This window comes from Vombatus ursinus, unplaced genomic scaffold (genome assembly GCF_900497805.2).
Source record: "Vombatus ursinus unplaced genomic scaffold, bare-nosed wombat genome assembly UNPS02014797.1, whole genome shotgun sequence".
Lineage (NCBI taxonomy): Eukaryota > Metazoa > Chordata > Mammalia > Diprotodontia > Vombatidae > Vombatus > Vombatus ursinus.
The window spans coordinates 5,266,402-5,287,693 of record NW_020954575.1 but is presented as its reverse complement, the minus strand read 5'-3'; the positions used below and the strand labels follow the sequence as shown (position 1 = coordinate 5,287,693).

Below are 21,292 nucleotides of genomic sequence, written 5' to 3'. Positions count from 1 at the left end.
TTTCTTGGTATTTTATACAGTCATTAGCTTCCTCTTGTCCAGTTCTAATTTTTTTTGGGGGGGGGTGGTTAGGCAATGGAGTTAAGTGACTTGCCCAGGGTTACAAAGGTAATAAGTGTTATGTGTCTGAGGCTGGATTTGAACTCAGGTCCCCCTGAATCCAGGGCCGGTGTTCTATCCACTATACCACCTCTCTGCCCCTAACCAATTCTAATTTTTAAGGAGATATTCTCTTCCATAAGTTTTTGCATCTCCTTTTCCAGTTGGTAGACTTTTCATAATTTTCTTGCATTACTCTTATTTTTTTCCAAATTTTTCCTCAGCCCCTCTTGCCTGATTTTTAAAGTCCTTTTTAAGCTCTTTCAAGACCTCTTTTTTGGCTTGTGACCATTTTACATTTTTTTTTTTTAAGTTTAAATAGCTATTTTGACTTCATATTCTTCTTCTGAGTTTGAACCCAGATCTTTTCTATCAGTTTAGTAGTTATCTATGATTGGGTTCTTTCTCTTTTGCTTACTCATTTTTTAGCAGCTTATTTTCTTGGCTGTTAACTTCATGTTAGAGAGTTGTGTTCTAGTCCTGAGGTGAGGGGGATAATGTCTCAATTTTTTTGTGCTGTCATTTTCTGAGCTCAATCCAGCAGCCTGACTTCAGGTATTCCTCTCTGCCCCTGAGCTGCAAGCAGGGCCCCCAACAATGACGTCACCACAGACAACTCTTACACCTTGCTGTCCCTCCTGCCACCAATCCGTACTTTCCATCCTTCTTCCTCTGTGAGCTTAAGCTCACTACCGGAGTACTTATTCCTCACTATTTAAAGAGGGAACTCAGTACTCACCGTCCTGGAACCAAAACCAGGGACCCCACTCTCCTGCAAGCGACCACAGCCAGCAGGGCCTTTGCCCTTCTGCGACTACACTCAATGGTATGTACTTGCCCCATAGCCACAGCCTAGTACCCCATCTGGTCAGCACACCTGGACCCCAAGTCCAGCACTAGCAGAGGGCCCTGCATGTTTCCCCTGATCAGCTGTCAGACCCCCACACTGTCCTTGGGGCGAAAGTTTCTGAAACTGAGGCTGCCACTGACTGCTGCCCCCCAGGGGTTGTTGTTTGTTGATTCATCTGCCTGGAGGTATCTGCACTTCAATTTAGCCAGACCCCCACCCAGGACATCTGGTGTTTCCTAATGTCCTCCCAAGTTGTCTTAGTCTGGACAGCTGCTTTACCCTGATTTTTATTTCTTCCACTCTAAAGTTCACTTTGAGGCATTATTTTAAGTTATTTGTGAGGGAATTTGGAAGAACTAGGCAGTTTCCTGCCTTATTCCACCATCTTCTCCAAAACAGAGCCTTTATAAATATTGTAGCCTTAATGAATATTTAAGGATATTTTAATACTGTGCTATAAAAAAAGAGACCATCGAGTATAGTGGATAGAGATCTGGCCTTGCATCCAGGATTCAAGTCCCACCTCTAACACATACTGCCTGTGTGACTGGCCATGGACAAGACCACATAACCTCCCAGTGCTCTAGGCCACTCTCAGACTAGAAATTGCAGAGAATTCTGTACATTGGAACAGAATGTTTCCTTACTTGAGAGCTCTGTACTCATGAAATCATAAGGTTCATCCTGATTGCTGTCCTACAAGAGACCTTCAAGGATTTCTCTAGCAGCCAACCTCATGTGGTGGTTTCTTAAAGAATTTAATAATATGTAACTTCCTTGTGATTTCCTAGATAAGAACATTTCTCAGAAATTAATTTTCCTGATTGAGATGAGAATATAACAAAGTTTTTTAAAGTTGCTTTGCTTCTTTAATTTTTAGTACTTCTGTACCTCAGTGTATCTGTGTTCGCATCTAAATATTCTCTCCATTGGAGCACTTCAGCACCCACCCTTGCTTTCTCATTCCATGTGATGTTTGTCCTTGTTCTTTGATAAATGCTCCAAAGATCTACCCAACTTACATGGAGGCCTTCCTCTATATTCTTGTACATTTTGGGGTATAGCACTTGGGTTGTTCACCTATTTATCCCTTTTCTCCCCATTTTTTTTTCTTGTTTTGTGAAGCATTTGGGGTTAAGTGACTTGCCCAGAGTCACACAGCTAGTTAGTGTTATGTGTCTGAGGCCGAATTTGGACTCAGCTCCTCCTGACTCTAGGGCTGGCACTCTATTCACTGCGCCACCTAGCTGCCCCTTCCCCATTTTTAAAATCCACTTTTCTTTTTCATATACACAATTTAAAGTATTTCTACACAACACAATTATCATAGAGTTATAAAATCACTTTAGCTTGGTTAGGTAACTTTTTATAAATTATTTGATTCCTAAAAGCATTAAGATATGATAGTTACATCAGTAAAACATGTCAAATCAATATAGTTTTTATACATTAAGCTTTATAAACATTTGGAAATAAAACCATATTAGAACAGGACAATACCACTTTCAAATCAACTATTTACAATTCCCTAATACGGCATGCACACTGATCAATTGTGGCAAGCAGAAACAACAGACAGTTAATTACTTTGAGGATAATGATCTAGAAGCCCATTACTGCACATAACATTCAGTGTCATATACCACTCCAAATTTCTCCAAGGTACTTTCATATTTTAGAATGGCAGATTTAGGTAATACAAAATTAAGACAGATACAATGTTTACTTGGTGGAAATGTTTTACTTATACTATTGAGTCTGTGATATTTTGAAGGCAACTCGACTTAAGAATTTGTCATGATCATGCTTGTTTCTTAGATTGGATAATCCTTCAATCTTGCATTCCCTTGACACATCTTGGCTGGTGTTCAGAAGTTACCGAGAGCAGCCAGTGGCTGTAGATAGTCCATATAAAGTTTAGAACTCCAGTTTAGGAAAAGTTGCTAGCCATACTATTTTTCCTTCCTTAGTGGTACATACTATCCTTAAGCTTTAACCAAGTTATAATATTCATTTTCATAAATCTACAAGGAGCTCTCACAGCATAACCAAAAGAGCGATTTGTCAGTGTATAGCACCTTTAAAGCTTATCAGGAAAATAATTTAAATGCCTTCTTAGGAGAGGCATCATTCTGTTTTAAAAAAAAAGCATTCCATTAGGAGAGTAGGTATTTTCTTGTTTTTTATGTTCATATTCCATTAGAAAGTTTTTGATGGGCTCTACATCATCACTGTAGAATTCTAAATTAATACTACTTATTGTAAATGACAATGTACTGTGTAGTTTTTGGTACAATTTTAAGTTCTGGGTTAAGCAGGAATCTGCTTGTGGGATTTTGGAATTTCATGACTCAGTGTAGGAAGCATAACTCTCGTTATAAATGTGAAGACTACGGCAAGGAAGCCATAATGACTGGATAGAAGAGCAAAATCAAACTCTTAACTCCTTGTGATCTGCCCCCCTAAACTTAATACTACTACAGGTAAAGCACTTCCGCTTGGCTGCATCTAGTTTCTCTCATCTATGGTTATGAAGTTCATTCATATGGGGGAGGGAGGAGGGGAGTAAGAGGAAGGAGGCACATGAAAGGGAGAGAGGAAGATTGAGCAGAGAGAAGAGAAGAAAGGGGGCACAGGCAGAACAGGAAGGCTAGCCTTTGTTCTTGCTGCATGCCTGACCTACTTCCTTTCCTGATCTTACTTTTCTCAATGATATCCATTGTGCCACCATCTCTTTTGCATGGGTTAAAATTGGAAATGCATTGCAGTTTTTCTGTGTCCAGCATCCTAATCTCTACTGACCTTGAGTGTCCAGACTTTTTATCTTTGGAGATTATAATGTTCTTGTATTCACACCCTTACAACATTTCTGAAAGAACATTTGGGTTAAACCTGATAGGTGCAATTTAGGATTTTTGAGTGCACTGTGCAGATTTCCAAATGCAGTCCAACTCATTCTCTTCCTCCTTTTCAAATATGAGTCCAGATCATAATTCCTCTGCAGTATCCGTCCCAGACATTTACATATACATACATTCATACATAAATGCATATATAATGTATATGTATGTGCGTGTGTGTATGGGGGGAGTGGAGTGAGGAAAGAAGAAAGAGTGGGGGGAGAGAGAGAGAAAAGAGGAGAGAGGGAAGAGAAGAAAGAGAGAGGATGGAGAGAGACAGGGCGAGGGAAGAGCAATATTCAATGACCTGGCCATCTACCTGCTTGCCATAGTTTGGAAAAGAGGCATTTTCTATTCATTCTGTTTGTCTTTTCTTTTAAATAGTAGATCTCCCTGTAAAGGTCCTATAATATTCTTAGTTGTGCTGTAATCAGAACATCATCTGCGAACAAGAGCACCTGGAGGACCTCTTCTGTTTGGACTCTGCACCCTTTATGATCCTGGCAAACATTGTCAAACTTCTTTTATTTCTCAAACTTTAGCCAATGTACTTTTTGCCACCCACCCCTGTGCCTCCTCTTATAGTGAAGTCAGAGCATTAAGGTACAGACTGTCCCAAAAAGTCTTTAGTGCATTTTAAAGCTACTAGAGCTTAAAACACTAGGACTTTTTCGGACACCCTGTACATGTTGATTCATTTTGGAGGAGCTTGTTCATTATTCATATATTTTTATCTCTTTATGATCTACAGCAGATGTTGGTAGATAAATTTTCTTCATGGTTGTTAGAAGTAGAACCCCTTGGACCCCCTCAGCAGTGTTGAGAAGTTAGCCCGGGCAAGCTGCCACAGCCCATTGCTTTCCCAGTTGCAATGCCGACTGGAGTCTTGCTCTCAATAATGAAACTAAGTCTGGAGTGAAAGAAGAATCATTTATTATGGTTCTTGCAAGAAACGGGTGCACCCCCTGTTGGGAGAGGCACACTGTACAGAAACGAGAGCCAGCTTTTATTCTGTTAGTATGATCCAGCTCCTCCCATCAGAGCTAGGATTGGTCCTAGCCCTTCCAGGTTACAGTCTTCCTTACACGCCCGTCCCATTTTGCTCCTTGACATGTTAACCCACCTGGATCATGCATCCCATGTTCAAAAATGGCGGCAGTTTCTGCCCTTGGACTGTGTCAGATAATATGTATGAGGCTTATTAAGCATGCATAATTGAAAAAGCTGGTGCCTGGTCCTTGACTCCAACCAATTTGAGCTGCTTTAGGGTCTAGGCCCCTCTAACAGAAACTGTGTTTAAACTAGCTTCTTGCTTCAAGATCTGATTGGCTGGGGCAAGCTTCCTCTTTCCTCCAGGGCCCCCTGTTTCGCCATCCTGTGGAAGCCAAACATCAGCACATTCCTTACAATGGTCTTCTTTCTCTTTTTCAGGTCATTAGTACTGCAAGACAAAATGACCAAATGCCCTACAAAATGATGCTATTACTTTGGTACACAAAATGAAACTATTGGCTTTATGAGGCTACCAATTTTGATATGATTTATTTTTCCAGAAAATTTGTCAACATGTTGGCTTTTGGATAAATTCTGACATTTAGAGTTCTAACAATTAAGTTCATATTTATAGATAATTTTAAAACCATGTGATTTTTAGCACTCTTTGCTCACGTTGCTAGCATTTAGCCACCCTGCAAGTGTAGGTTCCTGTGAAATTATCCTCTTCATCATTTTTTGTGGCACAGTACTATTCCATTGGTGCAGCTCAGCCTGGACCCTTGCTTTCTCATCCTCAGCCATTCCCCATTTTATGCCGAAATAGTATTTCTAACGAGTAAATCTGACCATGTTACCCTACTCTACCCTAGTCACTCCAATGGCACTTTATTTCCTCAAGATCAAATATAAAATCTTATGTTTGGCTTTTAAGGCCCTTGATAACTGTGTGGGGTACAGAGACCCTTACCAATAAATCGGAGACTCAGAGATATTAGCAAAAACAAAGTTTTCTTTATTAGCTTTCTCGAGAAAGGGCACCCTCCATCTGCCTGAGATGGCTCTGCTGGGAGACTGTAAGGGTGTGCTCAGCAAAGAAAGATTATATAGATTCCTAACCACAACTCCTCCTCCCTAACCCCCTTCCTCTCAGTTCATTGGTGCAAGCCTTGAGGGCACAGTCTATTCTCAGAAAGTCTACCCCATCAACAGAGAGCAAACAAAACAAAAAAACAGTTGCCTAGAGATAAGTAAAAAAAGGCGGGAAACAGTTTTAGAAGGGGGGGGTTATTCTTCCCTGCTACATGCCTAAAAATAAGTTTGGGAAGGGGGAGGGGTCTGGTGAAGTACAAGATGTGTTGAAAAGCGTGTTTCTTTACAAGGTCAAACGATTAACTCTTTGAGGAGGCTTCACTCCTGAGAGATCTTCAGAGATCATCTCTCACAATAACCTGCCTTCTTCCCTTGACAGTCTTCTTATACCTTTTTCCCTTCCTTGTACTCTGTTATCCAGTAATACCAGCCTTTACCTCGATTCTGGGAATTTCCACAGACTCCCCCATGCCAGGAATGGTCTTCGTCTTCATCTCTGTTTCTTAACTTCCCTTGCTTCCTTCAAGTCTCAGCTAAAGTCCCACCTTCTACAAGAAGCCTTTCCTGTTACTCCTTAACCTTAGTGCCTTCCCACTGAGATTATCTCCAATTTATTCTTTATATCCTGTTTGACCATATAGTTGATTACGTGTTGTCTCCAGTAAGAGACAGTGAGCTCTTTGAGAGCAAAGACTGCTTCTGCCTTTTTTTTAAATCCCCAGCACTTAGCATGGTGCCTAGCACATAGTAGGTGCATAATAAGTGCTTGTTGATTTGATTTGACACAGGATTGAGGGCTATTTTTCTCTGTTTCATGGATTGCCACGGACAAAAAATTCAGTGCTTAGTGGATAGCCCATTGGTGATGAGCCTCTCCATATTTAACAGAGTTGGTCCTCAGGCAATGAACTCAGTCTGTAAGCCTACATGGTAAAACCTGTCAGTTTTCACTCCACCTACCTGGTCTTCGAAAACCTATGGTCACTTCCACCCTACAATTGAATCATCAGTAGGATTTGGTGGTCTGTTGCATAAAGAGTTAAAGTTTTTTTTCTTCTTTGGTAGTTTATCCAAGATAGGTAACTTTCAAAATCCAGGATGTCCTTTTAAAAAAATCTCTGGATGATACAGAGCAAATAAAGGAAGTAAAAATAGGTTATAAATTTTATTGCTGAACTGTCAACTGGACTATTAATTCAGTAACTAATTACTAGTATGATGCCAGTTGCTTTTAAGTCATTAACTCTGAGCGTAAGGTGGCTTACTTATAAGTCTGCTTTTTTCTTTTTTTTTTTTCTTTTTTTGGCTAGGCAGTGGGGTTAAGTAACTTGCCCAGGGTCACACAGCTAGTGTTATGTGTCTGAAGCTGGATTTGAACTCAGGTCCTCCTGAATCCAGGGCCCGTGCTCTATCCATTGCACCATCTAGCTGCCCCTATAGTCTGCTTTTTAATAGCTTCTTCTTTGTCTTACATGAGGTAAGACCAGATATAGCCTAAGGTTAATTTTTTAAATTATCCCTGGGGTTAAGCAAACACTTTTGACAGTTTCAGTTCGTTCTAACTTTTCGTGACCCCATTTGGGGTTTTCTTGGTAAAGAGGCAAATAGGGTTAAGTGACCCAGTAAGTAAGTGTCTGAGGCTGCCACTAAGCACTTCTTATGTACAGACAGTTCTCACTTTATGTAAGTAGACCTTTCTAAAGACCTTTTATGTAAAGCATTTTTACATAATGTGCATTTGCCTGAGGCTGTGGGGAAGAAAAGGAGGGAAGGAGGCAGGAAGAACACTGGGGTGCTCAAGGAGGGGAGAAGGTGAGCCCACATGGTTCAAGGACATGTGAGGGCTGGGTACGGAGAATAGAGAGCAGGAGGAGGAACATGTGGGAACTGGAGTCAGCCATATGGGGGCCTGGCTGGAACGGAGGACACAGACAGGAGAAGATGGGACAGACACATGGTACCCACATGTGGACAGAGGAAAGACAGACATGTGGGTGGGACACAAGGGTAGGTAGGCAGAGGGGGACAAAGGTCTCCCCCTCTCAGCGCTGGAGGTCTCAAGCCAAGTTCCCAATCTGGAGGGAGCCAGCAGTGGTGGTCTATCCATTCTTTAACTTTCATTTGGAGGGTTTTTTAGGTTTTATTGTTTTTTGGGGGGGAGATTGTTTTGGTGGAGGAGTGGGAGACCCCAGAGTCAGAGCCTAGAGGCAGGAGTGAAGAGAGAGAGCACAGTATTGTACAGTAAAGTTAACATAGGGGGCCAGCTAGGTGGTACAGTGGATAGAACTGCAGCCTTGGAGTCAGGAGCACCTGAGTTCAAATCCAGCCTCAGCCACTTGACACTTATTAGCTGTGTGACCCTGGGCAAGTCACTTAACCCCATTGCCTAGCCCCTCCCCTGCCCCCCCCCAAAAAAACACAAAACCATGCATGCAGTAGAAATAACACTGGATTGAAAAAAGAACCAGAGTTTGAATCCCTGCCATGCTATTTTGGGGCAGCTAGGTGATAGAGTGGATAGAGCACCGACCCTGGAGTCAGAAGGACCTGAGTTCAAATTCGGCCTCAGACACATAACACTTACTAGCTTTGTGACCCTGGGCAAGTCACTTAACCCCATGGCCTAGCCAAAAAAAAACACCAAACAGTTAACATAGGGGTTTTTTTGGAATGTAGATTTCGCATAATGCAAATTTATGTAAAGCAGGAACTATCTATATAAGATATTGTGTTAGTACTTTGCCCTTGTAGTCCCTGCCATCAAGGAGCTTATAATCTAGTAGGAAAGATAAAACAACTAAAAGAACAAAAACAACTATATTTAACAACTATACTTACTAGGGAGCTTAACGAGCTGAAGTATTGTGCCCTTTTCACTAAGGTACCCCTCTGCTTTAGAACCAATTGTGGTGTATCACTGGGCTTAGTCCTAAAAGAAAAGTCCATCTAAAAGACAAGTTAGGTTCCTCTTTCACTTGTTAAGTCCTTTACCTCCTCTGTATGCTGCAAAACATGTATGGGAGAGGTATTTCTTTCCTACACATAAAAGAAGCAAAACAAGTGCTAAATAAAGCTTTTTCACAAGTACATGTTGATAGTGTCAGAGAAAAAAAATATTAATTCTCTATTCTGTTATTTTAGACCTAAGTATTCTATAATTTTTTTTAATTTCACATTCTAAGTCCAAGCATTTCTAGCTTAGGGAAATGCCCAAAATGGCATATCCTGCCTGTCCACACACCCCCACCTCCATGTCGTCAGACATCTTTGTCTGACAATTTGAAGTTATCATTTCTCGGAATCTTGAGCAAGGAAAAGGTCACATATTAAAATACAGTTTGAGGTTAGTGTTCTGTTCCATCTAATAAAACAGTAGACAGTTAATCCTCTATTAAAACTACTCATTTTCTTTGACCATTCCCCCTCAAAGGTTCAAAGGGACCTTCTCCCTAGGACTTCACTCACCTTTAAAAATCCACTGAATCATTAGCTCTTTCTGCACAGTGGCCAGGAGGGGTGTTTTTTCATTATCCCCAAAACAGATAAGTCCTTCAGCCCTGACTTCCACATGGTCAGCTAGAGGTAGTGAGTCATCCCCAGAGTGCTGGAGTGCTGACCTAGTGGTTGGTCAGAAGTGGGCAGGGCAGTTCTGTTGTGTATATTATATAAATCTGAATGTGATAAATACATAGGAAAGATCTGGGCAAAGTAACTTCCCTGATTCTGGTCTGCTTTTGGATTTCAATGGTGCAATGCTTATAAATTGTGTTAAGCTCCAGGCCTTGGGGCACACTCTCTCTTTTTTTTTAAAAAATTAATAATTTATTTATTTTTAGTTTTCAACATTCATTTCCATAAGATTTTGAGTTTTAAATTTTCTTCCCCTCCCTCTCCTCTCTGCTTCCCAAGACAGCATGCAATCTGATATAGACTCTACTTATACATTCATATTAACCATATTTTCACATTAGTCGTGATGTAAAGAAGAATTAGAACTAATGGGAGGAACCATGAGAAAGAAGAAATAAAACAAAAGAAAAGAAAAGGAGAGCAAATAGTATACTTCCATCTGCATTCAGATTCCATAGTTCTTTCTTTGGATGTGGATAGCATTTTCCATCGTGAGTCTTTGGAGTTATCTCAGATCCTTGCATTGCTGAGAAGAGCTAAGTCAATCAAAGTCAATCGCTGCACAGTGTGGCTGTTACTGTGTACAATGTTCATGGTTCTGCTCACCTCACTCATCAGTCTTTTCAGGTTTTTCTGAAGTCCCCCTGCCCATCATTTCTTATAGTACAGTAGTATTCCATTACATTCATAAACCACAACTTGTTCAGTCATTCCCCAATTGATGGGCATTCCCTTAATTTCCATTTCTTTGCCACCACAAAAAGAGCTTTTATAAATATTTTTGTACGTGTGGGTCCTTTTCCCATTTTTATGATCTCTTTGGGAAGCAGACCTAGAAGTGGTATTGCTAGGTCAAAGGGTATGCACAGTTTTCTAGCCCTTTGGGCATAATTCCAAATTGCTGTCCAGAATAGTTGGATCACTTCACAACTACATCAACAATGCATTAGTATTCCAGTTTTCCCACATCTCCAATATTTATGATTTTCCTGTTTTGTCATGTTAGCCAATCTGATAGGTGTGATGTGATAACTCAGAGTTGTTTTGATTCGCATTTCCCTAATCAATAATGATTTAGATCATTTTTTTCATATGACTATAGATAGCTTTAATTTCTTTATCTGAAAACTGCCTGTTCATATCCTTTGGCTATTTGTCAATTGGGGAATGACTTGTATTCTTATAAATTTGACTCAGTTCTCTATATATTTTAGAAATGAGGACTTTATCAGAGACACTGGTTGTAAAAATTGTTTCCCTTCTTTTTGCTTCCCTTCTAATCTTGGTGGCATTGGCTTTGTTTTGCAAAAACTTTTCAATTTAATGATCAAAGTCATACATTTTGCATTTCATATTGTTCTCTATCTCCTGTTTGGTCATAAATTCTGGTCATAAATTCTTCCCTTCTCCATAGATCTGATAGGTAGACTATTCCTTGCTCTTCTAGTTTGCTTATTAGTATCAGTCTGTATCTAAATCGTCTACCCATTTTGACTTTATCTTGGTATAGAGTGTAAGATGTTGGTCTATGCCTAGTTTCTGCCATAATATTTTCCAATTTCCCCAGCAGTTTTTGTTAAATAATGAGTTCTTATCCCAGAAGCTGGAGTCTTTGGATTTATCAAATAGTAGATCACTGTAGTCAACGGCTGTTGTGTCTTGGATACCTAACCTATTCCACCAATCTACCACTCTATTTCTTAGCAAGACCAAGTAGTTTTGATGATTGCTGCTTTATAATACAATTTAAGAACTGCTATAGCTAGGCCACCTTCCCTTTCATTTCTTTGCATTAGTTCCCTTGATATTCTTGACCTTTTGTTCTTCCAGATGAATTTTGTTATTGTTTTTTCTATCTCTATAAAGTAATTTTTTGGTAGTTTGATTGTATGGCACTGAATAAGTAAATTAATTTAGGTAGAATTGTCATTTGTATTATATTAGCTCGACCATCCCATGAGCAACTGATATTTTTCCAGTTATTTAGATCTGATTTATTTTTGTGAAAAGTGTTTTGTAATTGTGTTCATATAGTTCCTGGGTTTGTTTTAGCAGGTAGACTCCCAAATATTTTGTAATATTTACAGTAACTTTAAATGGAATTTCTCTTTCTCTCTCTTGCTTTTGGGCTTTGTTAGTAATATGTGGAAATGCTGATGTTTTATGTGGGTTTATTTTATGTCCTGCAACTTTGTTAAATTTGTTTATTATTTCAAGTAATTTTTTACCCGATTCTCTAGGATTCTCTAAGTATACCATACCATCAAGAGTGATAGCTTTGTTTCTTCTTTACTTATTCTAATTCCTTCAATTTCTTTTTCTTCTCTTATTGATAAAGGTAACATTTCTAGTACCATATTGAACAACAGTGGTGATACTTGGACGTCTTTGTTTCACCCCGATCTTATTGGAAATGCTTCTAGCTTATCCTCTTTACATATAATGCTTGCTGGTGGTTTTAGATGCTACCTAACATTTTGAGGAAGATTCCATTTATTCTTATGCTCTCTAGTGTTTTTAGTAGGAATGGGTATTGTATTTTGTCAGATGCTTTTTCTGCATCTTTTGAGATAATCATATGACTTCTGTTAGTTTTGTTGTTGATAAGGTCAGTTATGCTGATATTTTTCCTAACATTGAAACAGGCCTGCATTTCTGCATAAATCCCACTTGGTCATAGTGTATTATCCTCTAGATAAGTTGCTGTAATCTCTTTGCTAATATTTTAATTTAAAATTTTTGTATCTGTATTCATTAGAGAAATCGGTCTAATTTTCTTTTTCTGTTTTGGCTCTTCCTGATTGGTATCAGCATCATATTTATATCATAAAAAGAATTTGGTAGGACTCTTTCTTCACCTATTTTCCCAAATAGTTTATATAGTATTGTAATTAGTTGTTCTTTAAATGTGTGATAGAATTCACTTGTAAATCCATCTGGCCCTGGAGATTTTTTCTTAGAGAGTTCATTGATGGTTTGTTCAATTTCTTTTTCTGAAATGGGGTTATTTAAATATTTTATTTCCTCTTCCTTTAATCTGAGCAATTTATATTTTTGTAAATGTTCATCCATTTCACTAAGATTGTCAAATTTATTGGCATATAGTTAGGCAAAATAACTCCTAATTATTGTTCTGATTTCCTTTTTATTGGTAGTGAATTTACCCTTTTTGTTTTTGATGCTGGTAATTTGGTTTTCTTCTTTCTTTTTTTGCTCTACTTAACTAAAAGTTTATCTTATTTTAGTTTTTTTTTTTCATAAAACCAGCTCTTAGTTTCATTTATTAGTTCAATAGTTTTCTTAATTTCAATTTTATTAATCTCTCCATTGCTTTTCAGAATTTCTAATTTGGTGTCTAATTGGGGATTTTTAATTTGTTCTAGCTTTTTCAGTTGCATGCCCAATTCATAGATCTCTTCTTTCTCTATTTTATTCATATTAGCATTTAGAGATATAAAACTTCCCCAAGAACCACTTTCACCGCATCACATAAGTTTTGGTATATTGTCTCATTATTGTCATTCTCTTGGATGAAATTATTGATTGTTTCTATGATTTGTTATTTGACCCACTCATTCTTTAGGATTAGATTATTTAGTTTCCAATTAGTGTATCTTTCAGTGGCTCTTTATTACATGTATTTTTATTGCATCATGATCAGTAAAGGATGCATTTTATATTTCTGCCCTTCTGCATTTGATTGTGAGGTTTTTATGCCATAGTATATGGTCAGTTTTTGTGCAGGTGCCATGTACTGCCAAGAAAAAAGTATATTCCTTTCTATCCCCATTCAATTTTCTCTAGAGGTCAACCATATCTAGCTTTTCTAATATTCTATTCATCTCCTTAACTACTTTCTTTTTTATTTTGTGGTTAGATTTATCTAGTTCTGAGAGGGAGAGGTTGAGGTCCCTCACTAGTATAGTTTTGTTATCTGTTTTTTCCTGTAACTCCCTTAACTTCTCCTCTAAGAATTTGGATGCTATACCACTTGGTGCATATATGTTTAGTAATGATATTACTTCATTGTCTATGGTGCCTTTTAGCAGGATGTAGTTTCCTTCCTTATCTCTTTTAATTAGATCTATTTTTGCTTTCGCTTTATCTGAAATCAGTATTGCTACCCCTGCTTTTTTACTTCAACTGAAGCAAAATATATTCTGCTCCAGGCTTCTACCTTTATTCTTTGTATCCCTCTGCTTCAAATGTGTTTCTTGTAAACAACATATTGTAGGATTATGGTTCTTAATCCACTCTGCTATCTGTTTCTGTTTTATGGGAGTGTTCATCCCATTCATATTCACATTCACATTCACATTTGCAGTTATGATTACTATCTGTGTCTTTCTCTCCATCCTGTTCCCCCTCTCCCCCGTTTATGCTTTAGTCTCTCCTTTCTCCCTTTCCCTCCTCACTAGAATTTTGTACCACCACCTCCCTCAGTCTGCCCTCCCTTCTGTTCACCCCCCCCTTTTATTTTCCCTTTCCCCTTCTACTTCCTATAGGGTAAGTTAGATTTCTATACCTAAATGATTATCTTATTCCCTCTTTTAACCAAATCTGTTGAGAGTAAAATTCAAACAATGCTCATCTCCCTCCCTTCTTTCCCTCTACTGTAATAGGTTTTTGTGCCTTTTCTTGTGATGTAATTTATCCTTGTCTTCCTCCTCCTTTCCTTTTCTCCCAGTATAATCCCTTTTCACCACTTAATTAGATCTTTTTATCATCACAACAAAGTCAATTTATACCCACACCTTCTGTCTATGTATACCCCTTTTAAGTGTCATAATAACAATATAGTTCTCAGGAGTTACAAGTTTCATCATCCCTTGTAGGGATGTAAACAATTTGCTCTTATTAATAACATGTTGCTTTTTTCTTTCCTGTTTACCTTTTTATGTCTCTCTTGAGTCTTATATTTGAAGATCAGATTTTCTGTTGAGCTCTGGTCTTTTCATCAGGAAGGTTTGGAAGTCCCCTATTTTGTTGAAGGTCCATCTCCTCCCCTGAAAGATCATGCTCAGTTTCGCTGGGTGGTTGATCCTTGGTTGTAATCCAAGCTCCTTTGCTTTACAGAATATTGTATTCCATGCCCTCCGATCTTTTAATGTAGAAGCTGCAAGGTCCTGTGTAATCCTGACTGTGGTTCCATGATATTTAAATTGTTTCTTTCTGGCTGCTTGCAGTATTTTCTCTTTGATCTGTTAATTTTGGAATTTGACTACAATATTCCTTGACATTTTCAGTTTGAAATCTCTTTTAAGAGGTGATTGGTGGATTCTTTCAGTGAGTATTTTACCCTCTAGGTAAAATAGGACCTCAGGGCAGTTTTCCTTGATGATTTCCTGAAAGATGCTGTCCAGGCCCTTTTTTTTCATTATGGTTTTCAGGTAAACCAATAATTTTTAAATTGTCTCTCCTGGATCTATTTTCCAGGCCAATTGTTTTAACAAAGACATATTTTATGTTTTTTTCTATTTTTTTCATTCTTTTGTTTCTGTTTGACTGATTCTTGATCTCCCATAGAGTCATTAACTTCTACTTCCCCCATTCTAATTTTTAAGGAGTTGTTTTCTTCTATTAGATTTTGTACCTCCTTTTCCATTTGGCCCATTTTACTTTTTAAGGAGTTCTTCTCTTCAGTGAGTTTTTGTGCCTCCTTTTCCATTTGGCCAATTCTACTTTTTAAGGAGTTGTTTTCTTCAGTGTACTTTTTTTCCATTTGGCCAATTGTATTTTTTAAGGACTTGTTTTCTACAGTTAATTTTTGTCCTTTCTTTTCCAAGCTGTTGACTCTTTCTTGCATACCTCTCATTTCTTTTCCCAGTTTTTCTTCTGACTCTCTCATTTGACTTTTAAAATCCTTCTTGAGCTCTTCCAAGAAGGCTTTTTGGACTTGAGACCAGTTCTTATTTCCCTTTGAGGTTTCAGATGTGGGTATATTAACAATGTCCTCTTCTGAATTTGTGCCTTGATCTTCCATAAGAATCTGTGGTCACTGTCTGTTTCTGCATTTTGCTCATGGTTATTTCCTGGCTTTTAAAAAAAGTTGAGCTCTTCTCCTGGAGTGAAGGGGGCACTGACCCAAGCTTCTTGTGCAAGGAGCCAGGGACCTGATCCCTGGCTTTGTGTGCTGGGGCCTCAGGTGCTGACATTTGGAGGCAGTAGGGTGGCAGCTTACCTGGTGCTGAGCTGAGATCAGCAACACTGGAGCTCTTGTGGTGGGGGTGGGGAGTCTGGCCCCTGGGGGATGCCTGTTCACTCGGGCCTTGAGCTCAAATGTTTGGCTTCTGGAGGATATCTGTCAGCCTGGAGCTTTGCCTGCTGGAGTAGTGCTTCCTGGAACTGTGCTGAGGCATTGGGAGATTTGGCTGCTAGAGAATACACATAGTGGTTTTCCGAGCTGGCGTCTACCAGTTCCCCTGCCTGTACTGAGCTATTTGGGGGGTCCTGGTGGTGGTGCTTGCCTGCTCCACCAGCCTGGGGCTCATGATCTCCCCCTGGTATGCTGAGGTGAAGCTTGCCACTACTTGCTGGGAAACTTTCCATCCTGTACTACTTCTCCTCCCCCTAAGTGAGAGGCCTTTCCCATTAATCCCCTAAGCTTTTGGGCTACAAGACTGCTGCACCCTATCTTTCTACTGGCTCAACTGTTTCAGGGTTTTTCCTGGGGTGATATTTTCTGGGCTTTCAGAGGTCACTAAGGGAGAATGAGAGCAACTTACTTCTTACCCCACCATTTTGGATCCTGGAAATGGAAGTCCAGGGCTCTCTTATAGATCCACTCATCAGCCTATTTGAATGGGCCTAAGGACAGATTTACTTATATACTAAATTTTGTATTATTATAGTAAATTTCTGGTATATTTCAAACAAAGCAAGATTATGCATTTAAAATTCAATAAAGCTTCATGAGATGATGTCTTGAAAATTATCTGAGAATTTTATGCTGAAGTTAGCCCTGTTTTATGAAGACAAACAATTCAGAATAAAATTTATTGGACAGAAACTATAATCAGCTTGACACTTCAGTAAATGCTATGTTGTACCTTGATGGTAGTGTGATATATTTATGTGATGATAAGTACAATGTTAAAAGCTTAAGATGTTAACGATTTCTCTTACTCCCTTAGATGAATGTTTTAGCATAATGAACTTGACTAATAAAGTCCAATTTCTAACAGTTCTTACATGAATCTATAGTTGTGTAGATGGTTAACTTGTATAAACTTATGACTAATCAGTAAAAGAGCTATTCCAGAGAATAGCTGGATTCCAGGGAAATCCCTGGATTTCAGGTTTAATCCTATAATTTAACTGTTGGTTCAGTAAATTAAAAAAAAAAACTCAATGTCGACTTCATACTTTGACCTCTTGTGTATTTAGGTCCAGCTGATTGTAGTGGATGGGATTGCATTTCCATTTCGGCATGATTTTGATGACCTCTCCCTTCGAACACGGTTACTGAATGGACTAGCACAGCAACTGATCAGCATGGCAAATAATCACAAATTAGCTGTAAGTTTGTGTATCAAGAAAGTTTCATAATAAACTATATCACATTTTACCTACTGTACCTTCCAATGTCTGCATACAGCAAATTAGACTTTATGTTTGCCTTAGTAACTTGTGTATGAGGTGAGCCTTATGATAAGAGTGAGATGGTTTTTTTCTCCTTTATGTGAACAGTCATTGTTTCATATAGCAATGTCAATTCTAGTGGTGGTTTAGCTATGAGTTTGTGAAATATCTGGTAAGCAATTTTCCCATGTTCTCTCTGCCAGTATATGAAATAGAGAATGCGTCTGGCTGTTGATGATTTGTTATCTTTGTTGTTGTTATTAATTTTTCCCTGACAGTAGTGTTTGGGAATTTTCTGTCACCCATAGAAATTGATAGTACCCTGTCTTAAATACTTTTTCTGTCATTTGCCGTTAATTCAGATTTCTTTTACTCTTATTAAATGGCCAGTAGGTGGCATACTCTACGTAGAGCTATTTATAGTTCCTTAGAGCAAAGCTTGAGAAATGCTCAGCCACTATGAAAACTTGCAGTTCTAAAATGGAGCTTTGTGCTTCTCTCTTGCAAAAATGTTATTCCATAGGAATTCTCAATATTTTTCTTTTATAATAGCATTTACTCAAGTGTTTTTGCAAAGAGAGTGATTGGATTGTAAATATGTGTTAGCAAGGCAAAATCCAAATTTAAAATTCTTGGTAAAACAGAAGTTAGTATTTCTGGTCATTTCTTATGTGTGGAAAGTAGTGGATAAAATAATGAAAATTTTTAAACAAGAGTTATACTTATAAAAATAATTAGGCATATATGGCATAAGGTCAAATTTGTTGTTGTTCAGTCATTTTTCGTTGTATCTGATACTTTGTGACTCCACTTGGGGTTTTCTTGGCAAAAATACTGGAGTAGTTTACCATTGCCTTCTCTACTTCATTTTACAGATCAAGAAACTGAGGTAAACAAGGTTAAGTGACTTGTCCAGGGTCCCATAGCTAATAAAAGTCAGGCTAGATTTGAACTTAGGAAGATGAGTCTTCCTGATTCTAGGCCTGGCATTCTGTTGACTGTGCCACCTAGCTCCCCATAAGCTCAAATAGGTTCAGCAAAAGTTGTTGTTTGTGTTGTCAACTCTAGGCAGTCAAACATCCATTTAACTAAGATTAATCTTGTTTGAAGTTATTCTGAGGTTCTCTGGAGGCCCTTAGTGCTCAGTGAAAGGAAGCTAGAAGACAGTCTTTGCAGCGGTCTTATGGCTATTCCTGACCACAATGCAGTGATCTATCCACTACTCCTTTGTAGCTAGGGTACTTTGCTATCCAATAAACAAAGCAACCATTTCTTAGCTTTTTCCTTCATGGTGCTGTTTTTTGAAAGAAGTGCATCTCTAAGATGGGAACTTCTTTATCCATTCCACCTAAATGCAATATAAATCTCACTTATTAGAAAAAAAATTGGTATTGGGAGAATATCAGAAATTCTGATTGTCAGAGATTTTGTATGCCTTTGCCAGATGCACATAGCTTTTGCTGTTGTAAGTTATTCTTGCTAATGTTTGTTTTTCGTGTTCTAGAGTACCTTAACTTCCTTTTTCCCTTCATGCTATTAAGCTGCTTAATCTTTCCAAATCTTTTTAAAATAAATTTTGTATTATCTTGTTTTTCATGTCACCAAAATCTCTCCCAGTATCCATCTCTCCTCCCCTCCCAGGGAGTCATGAATAAATAATATTTTAAAAGATAAAAAAAATTGACAAAACTTAGCTTTCAGAATATAAAATCTTAACCATAGACCACTGTTTGACCCAGAGATTATTATCCATCTCATTAGCTCTGACTGCTACCAATGGACAAAAGCAATAACTATGAGTACTATTAGCAGATGTAAGGTATGCACAGGAAATTTTTTAAATGAGAGTAGAATGAGGAGAAAAATGAGGAAGAGAGGAAAAGGAGAAAGAGAGGGAGGAAAGAAAGGAAAGAGAGAGAGAAAAACTAGAAAAGGAAGATCATTGTGTTGGAGATGGTACAGTTCTACAGACACCTTAACTTTTAGTTTGATTTTCTATTTCCTTCATGAGTTTTATTTAATGGCTTAACATTCAGAATTTTGCTATATCATTTATAACTATATACATATTTACATAATAACTTGCCTACTGTGTTTATATGGGTAAAATTAACTTTGTTTTTGAATGAGAAAACTGCAAAAATTAAAAGATGAGGTTTTTCTTTATTTATAGAAAACTCTTAAGTCAAGAGTTATTTCAGCATCAGCTCTTTTTTTTTTTTTTTGAGTCTTGTAGAAATAAGGCCTCAAAAAAATTGGTCAAAGACTTAATTATTGGCCTGCACAGCTCATTTTCTCTCTTTCTCTTTCTTTTTACAGGTAATTTGGACTAATCAAATGACAACAAAAATTGAGAAAAATCAGTCCTTACTAGTTCCTGCTTTAGGTAAGTAATTAATAATTTTTAAAAACTTTATATACCTGTGGAGTTTTTAAGTATGTAAACATAGGGGATTCCTATTTTCTATAATTCTTCTGGCCACTGAGACACAAAAGCAAAAGCAGCAGAATTATTTTTAACTAAATGCTTTTTGACTATGGCACTATACTGCAAAAAATAGGAAATAAAGTACTACCAGACTTTTGTTACAAGCCTACTTTTAACTTTTCTGCTAAAAAGCTAAAATGTAATGTTCATGCCCATTTATAGCACTTTAGAGAAAGAATCACAAGAATTTGTCCTCAGAAACCTCTCAGATAGAACACATGCCCTTCAAGCACCAGTAGTGTTACTTTTGGTTGGCATTCCAGTTCCTGGCGCTGAGTAGGTGGTCAATCTATTCAGTGAATTATTTCTTGAAAAGAGTGTGTGGTGCTCACTTCAGCAGCACATATACTAAAATTGGAACAATACAGAGTAGATTAGCATGGCCCCTGCACAAGGATGACACGCAAATTCGTGAAGCGTTCCATATTTTTACCATTTGTTAAAAAAAAAAAAAAGAAAAGAGTGTGTGAATCTGGTTTGTTTTTTTGAAGTTGAACTATTTTTTAATGCACTTGGAAGCCTGGTTGGTTAAAAAAAAACCCATGGAAAAGTCTTTTTGTAAAGCAAAAAATCATCCCTTAATTTATCTTTTTTTTTTTTAAAGTGAATTACCATATGTTGGGCTTGCTTAAAGCAGAAGTTAGCTCTGTAATTAGTCATTTGAAAACCCAAAATGAAGCATTATATGGAATTTTTGGTATTATAAGTTCAACCAAATATTTGCAAAACCACTTTACTATTTTCCCTTCTTACTCTTTTTTTTTTTTTCATTCCTGGGTTCTACTCTCTACTCATTTTGGCCTTAAGCAAATCTATGAGGTAAAAGCTGAGGGGATGAGGAATGCCCTCTACACAACATGTCTACCTGAAATTCTACCATTAGAGGTGCATTCCTTTTTGTTATGGGATAGTTCTTCTGTTAAAACCAAGCATTTTTGGTTGGAGTCACATGCTAAGCTATTTATTTATCATGTGATATGGTAAATAAAAGCTGTTTGGTTTAAGACTTTTGAAATGGAGATTGGGGAAAGTAGAGGGTATGAGCAGATGGCTATAATTACACTGAGATGTAAGGGAGAAAGAACAGAAACTCTACATCAGTGGTAGGTACCTGACTAGGCTTAGACTTAACTTACTGTACTTGTTGAAAATTATTCTGAAGATGAATTCTGTTGCATCCATTTTCCAGTACACTTTTCTTAATTATGAGGAAGAAGAGAGAGATATACAAAGATGCAGGTACAGCTGGGGACAAGAGGAGCAGTGTCAAGATATTTCTTTAGAGAACATTGGATTTTTAATTATATTCATAGATAAAGCCCTTTGATTATCTTCATATTCTACTTCTTTCTTTATCTCAGATTTTTTGGCAGCCTTTCAAAAAGTTTTGAAGGAAAATGTAACAGGTAGTTTATGTTTTCTGAGTGGAGAAGGTTGCAAATGTTAAGAGGTGTTTGCATTTTAAAATAGCCAGTAACTGAAACAGGTGTTCTACATCAAAGGGAATTCTCCACCTAACAAAAAATTTGATAGTTTATAATTAGATGACTTACATCTCAAAAGATAAATTTTTGTCTTGTGAGATTTTTGAAAATATAAAGTTATTTGATTTGCATGTTCCTTCTTATTTTAGAGAGCAGACTGTCAAAGAGAAGATAT

At 37.7% G+C, this 21,292-nt stretch overlaps 1 protein-coding gene and 1 non-coding gene across 2 annotated transcripts in view; both read left to right on the top strand.

The window, feature by feature from the left end:
- Window positions 1-21,292, top strand: part of RAD51C (RAD51 paralog C) — a 68,386-nt gene that overhangs the window by 28,091 nt on the left and 19,003 nt on the right. Inside the window, exons 5-6 of the mRNA XM_027870358.1 lie at window positions 16,951-17,082; window positions 19,465-19,531. Of these exons, the coding sequence (XP_027726159.1) occupies window positions 16,951-17,082; window positions 19,465-19,531 (199 nt within the window). The remainder of the gene's footprint in view (window positions 1-16,950; window positions 17,083-19,464; window positions 19,532-21,292) is intronic.
- Window positions 19,958-20,064, top strand: LOC114049367. The gene has a single exon (XR_003569860.1). It is a non-coding gene; the product is annotated as a U6 spliceosomal RNA (small nuclear RNA).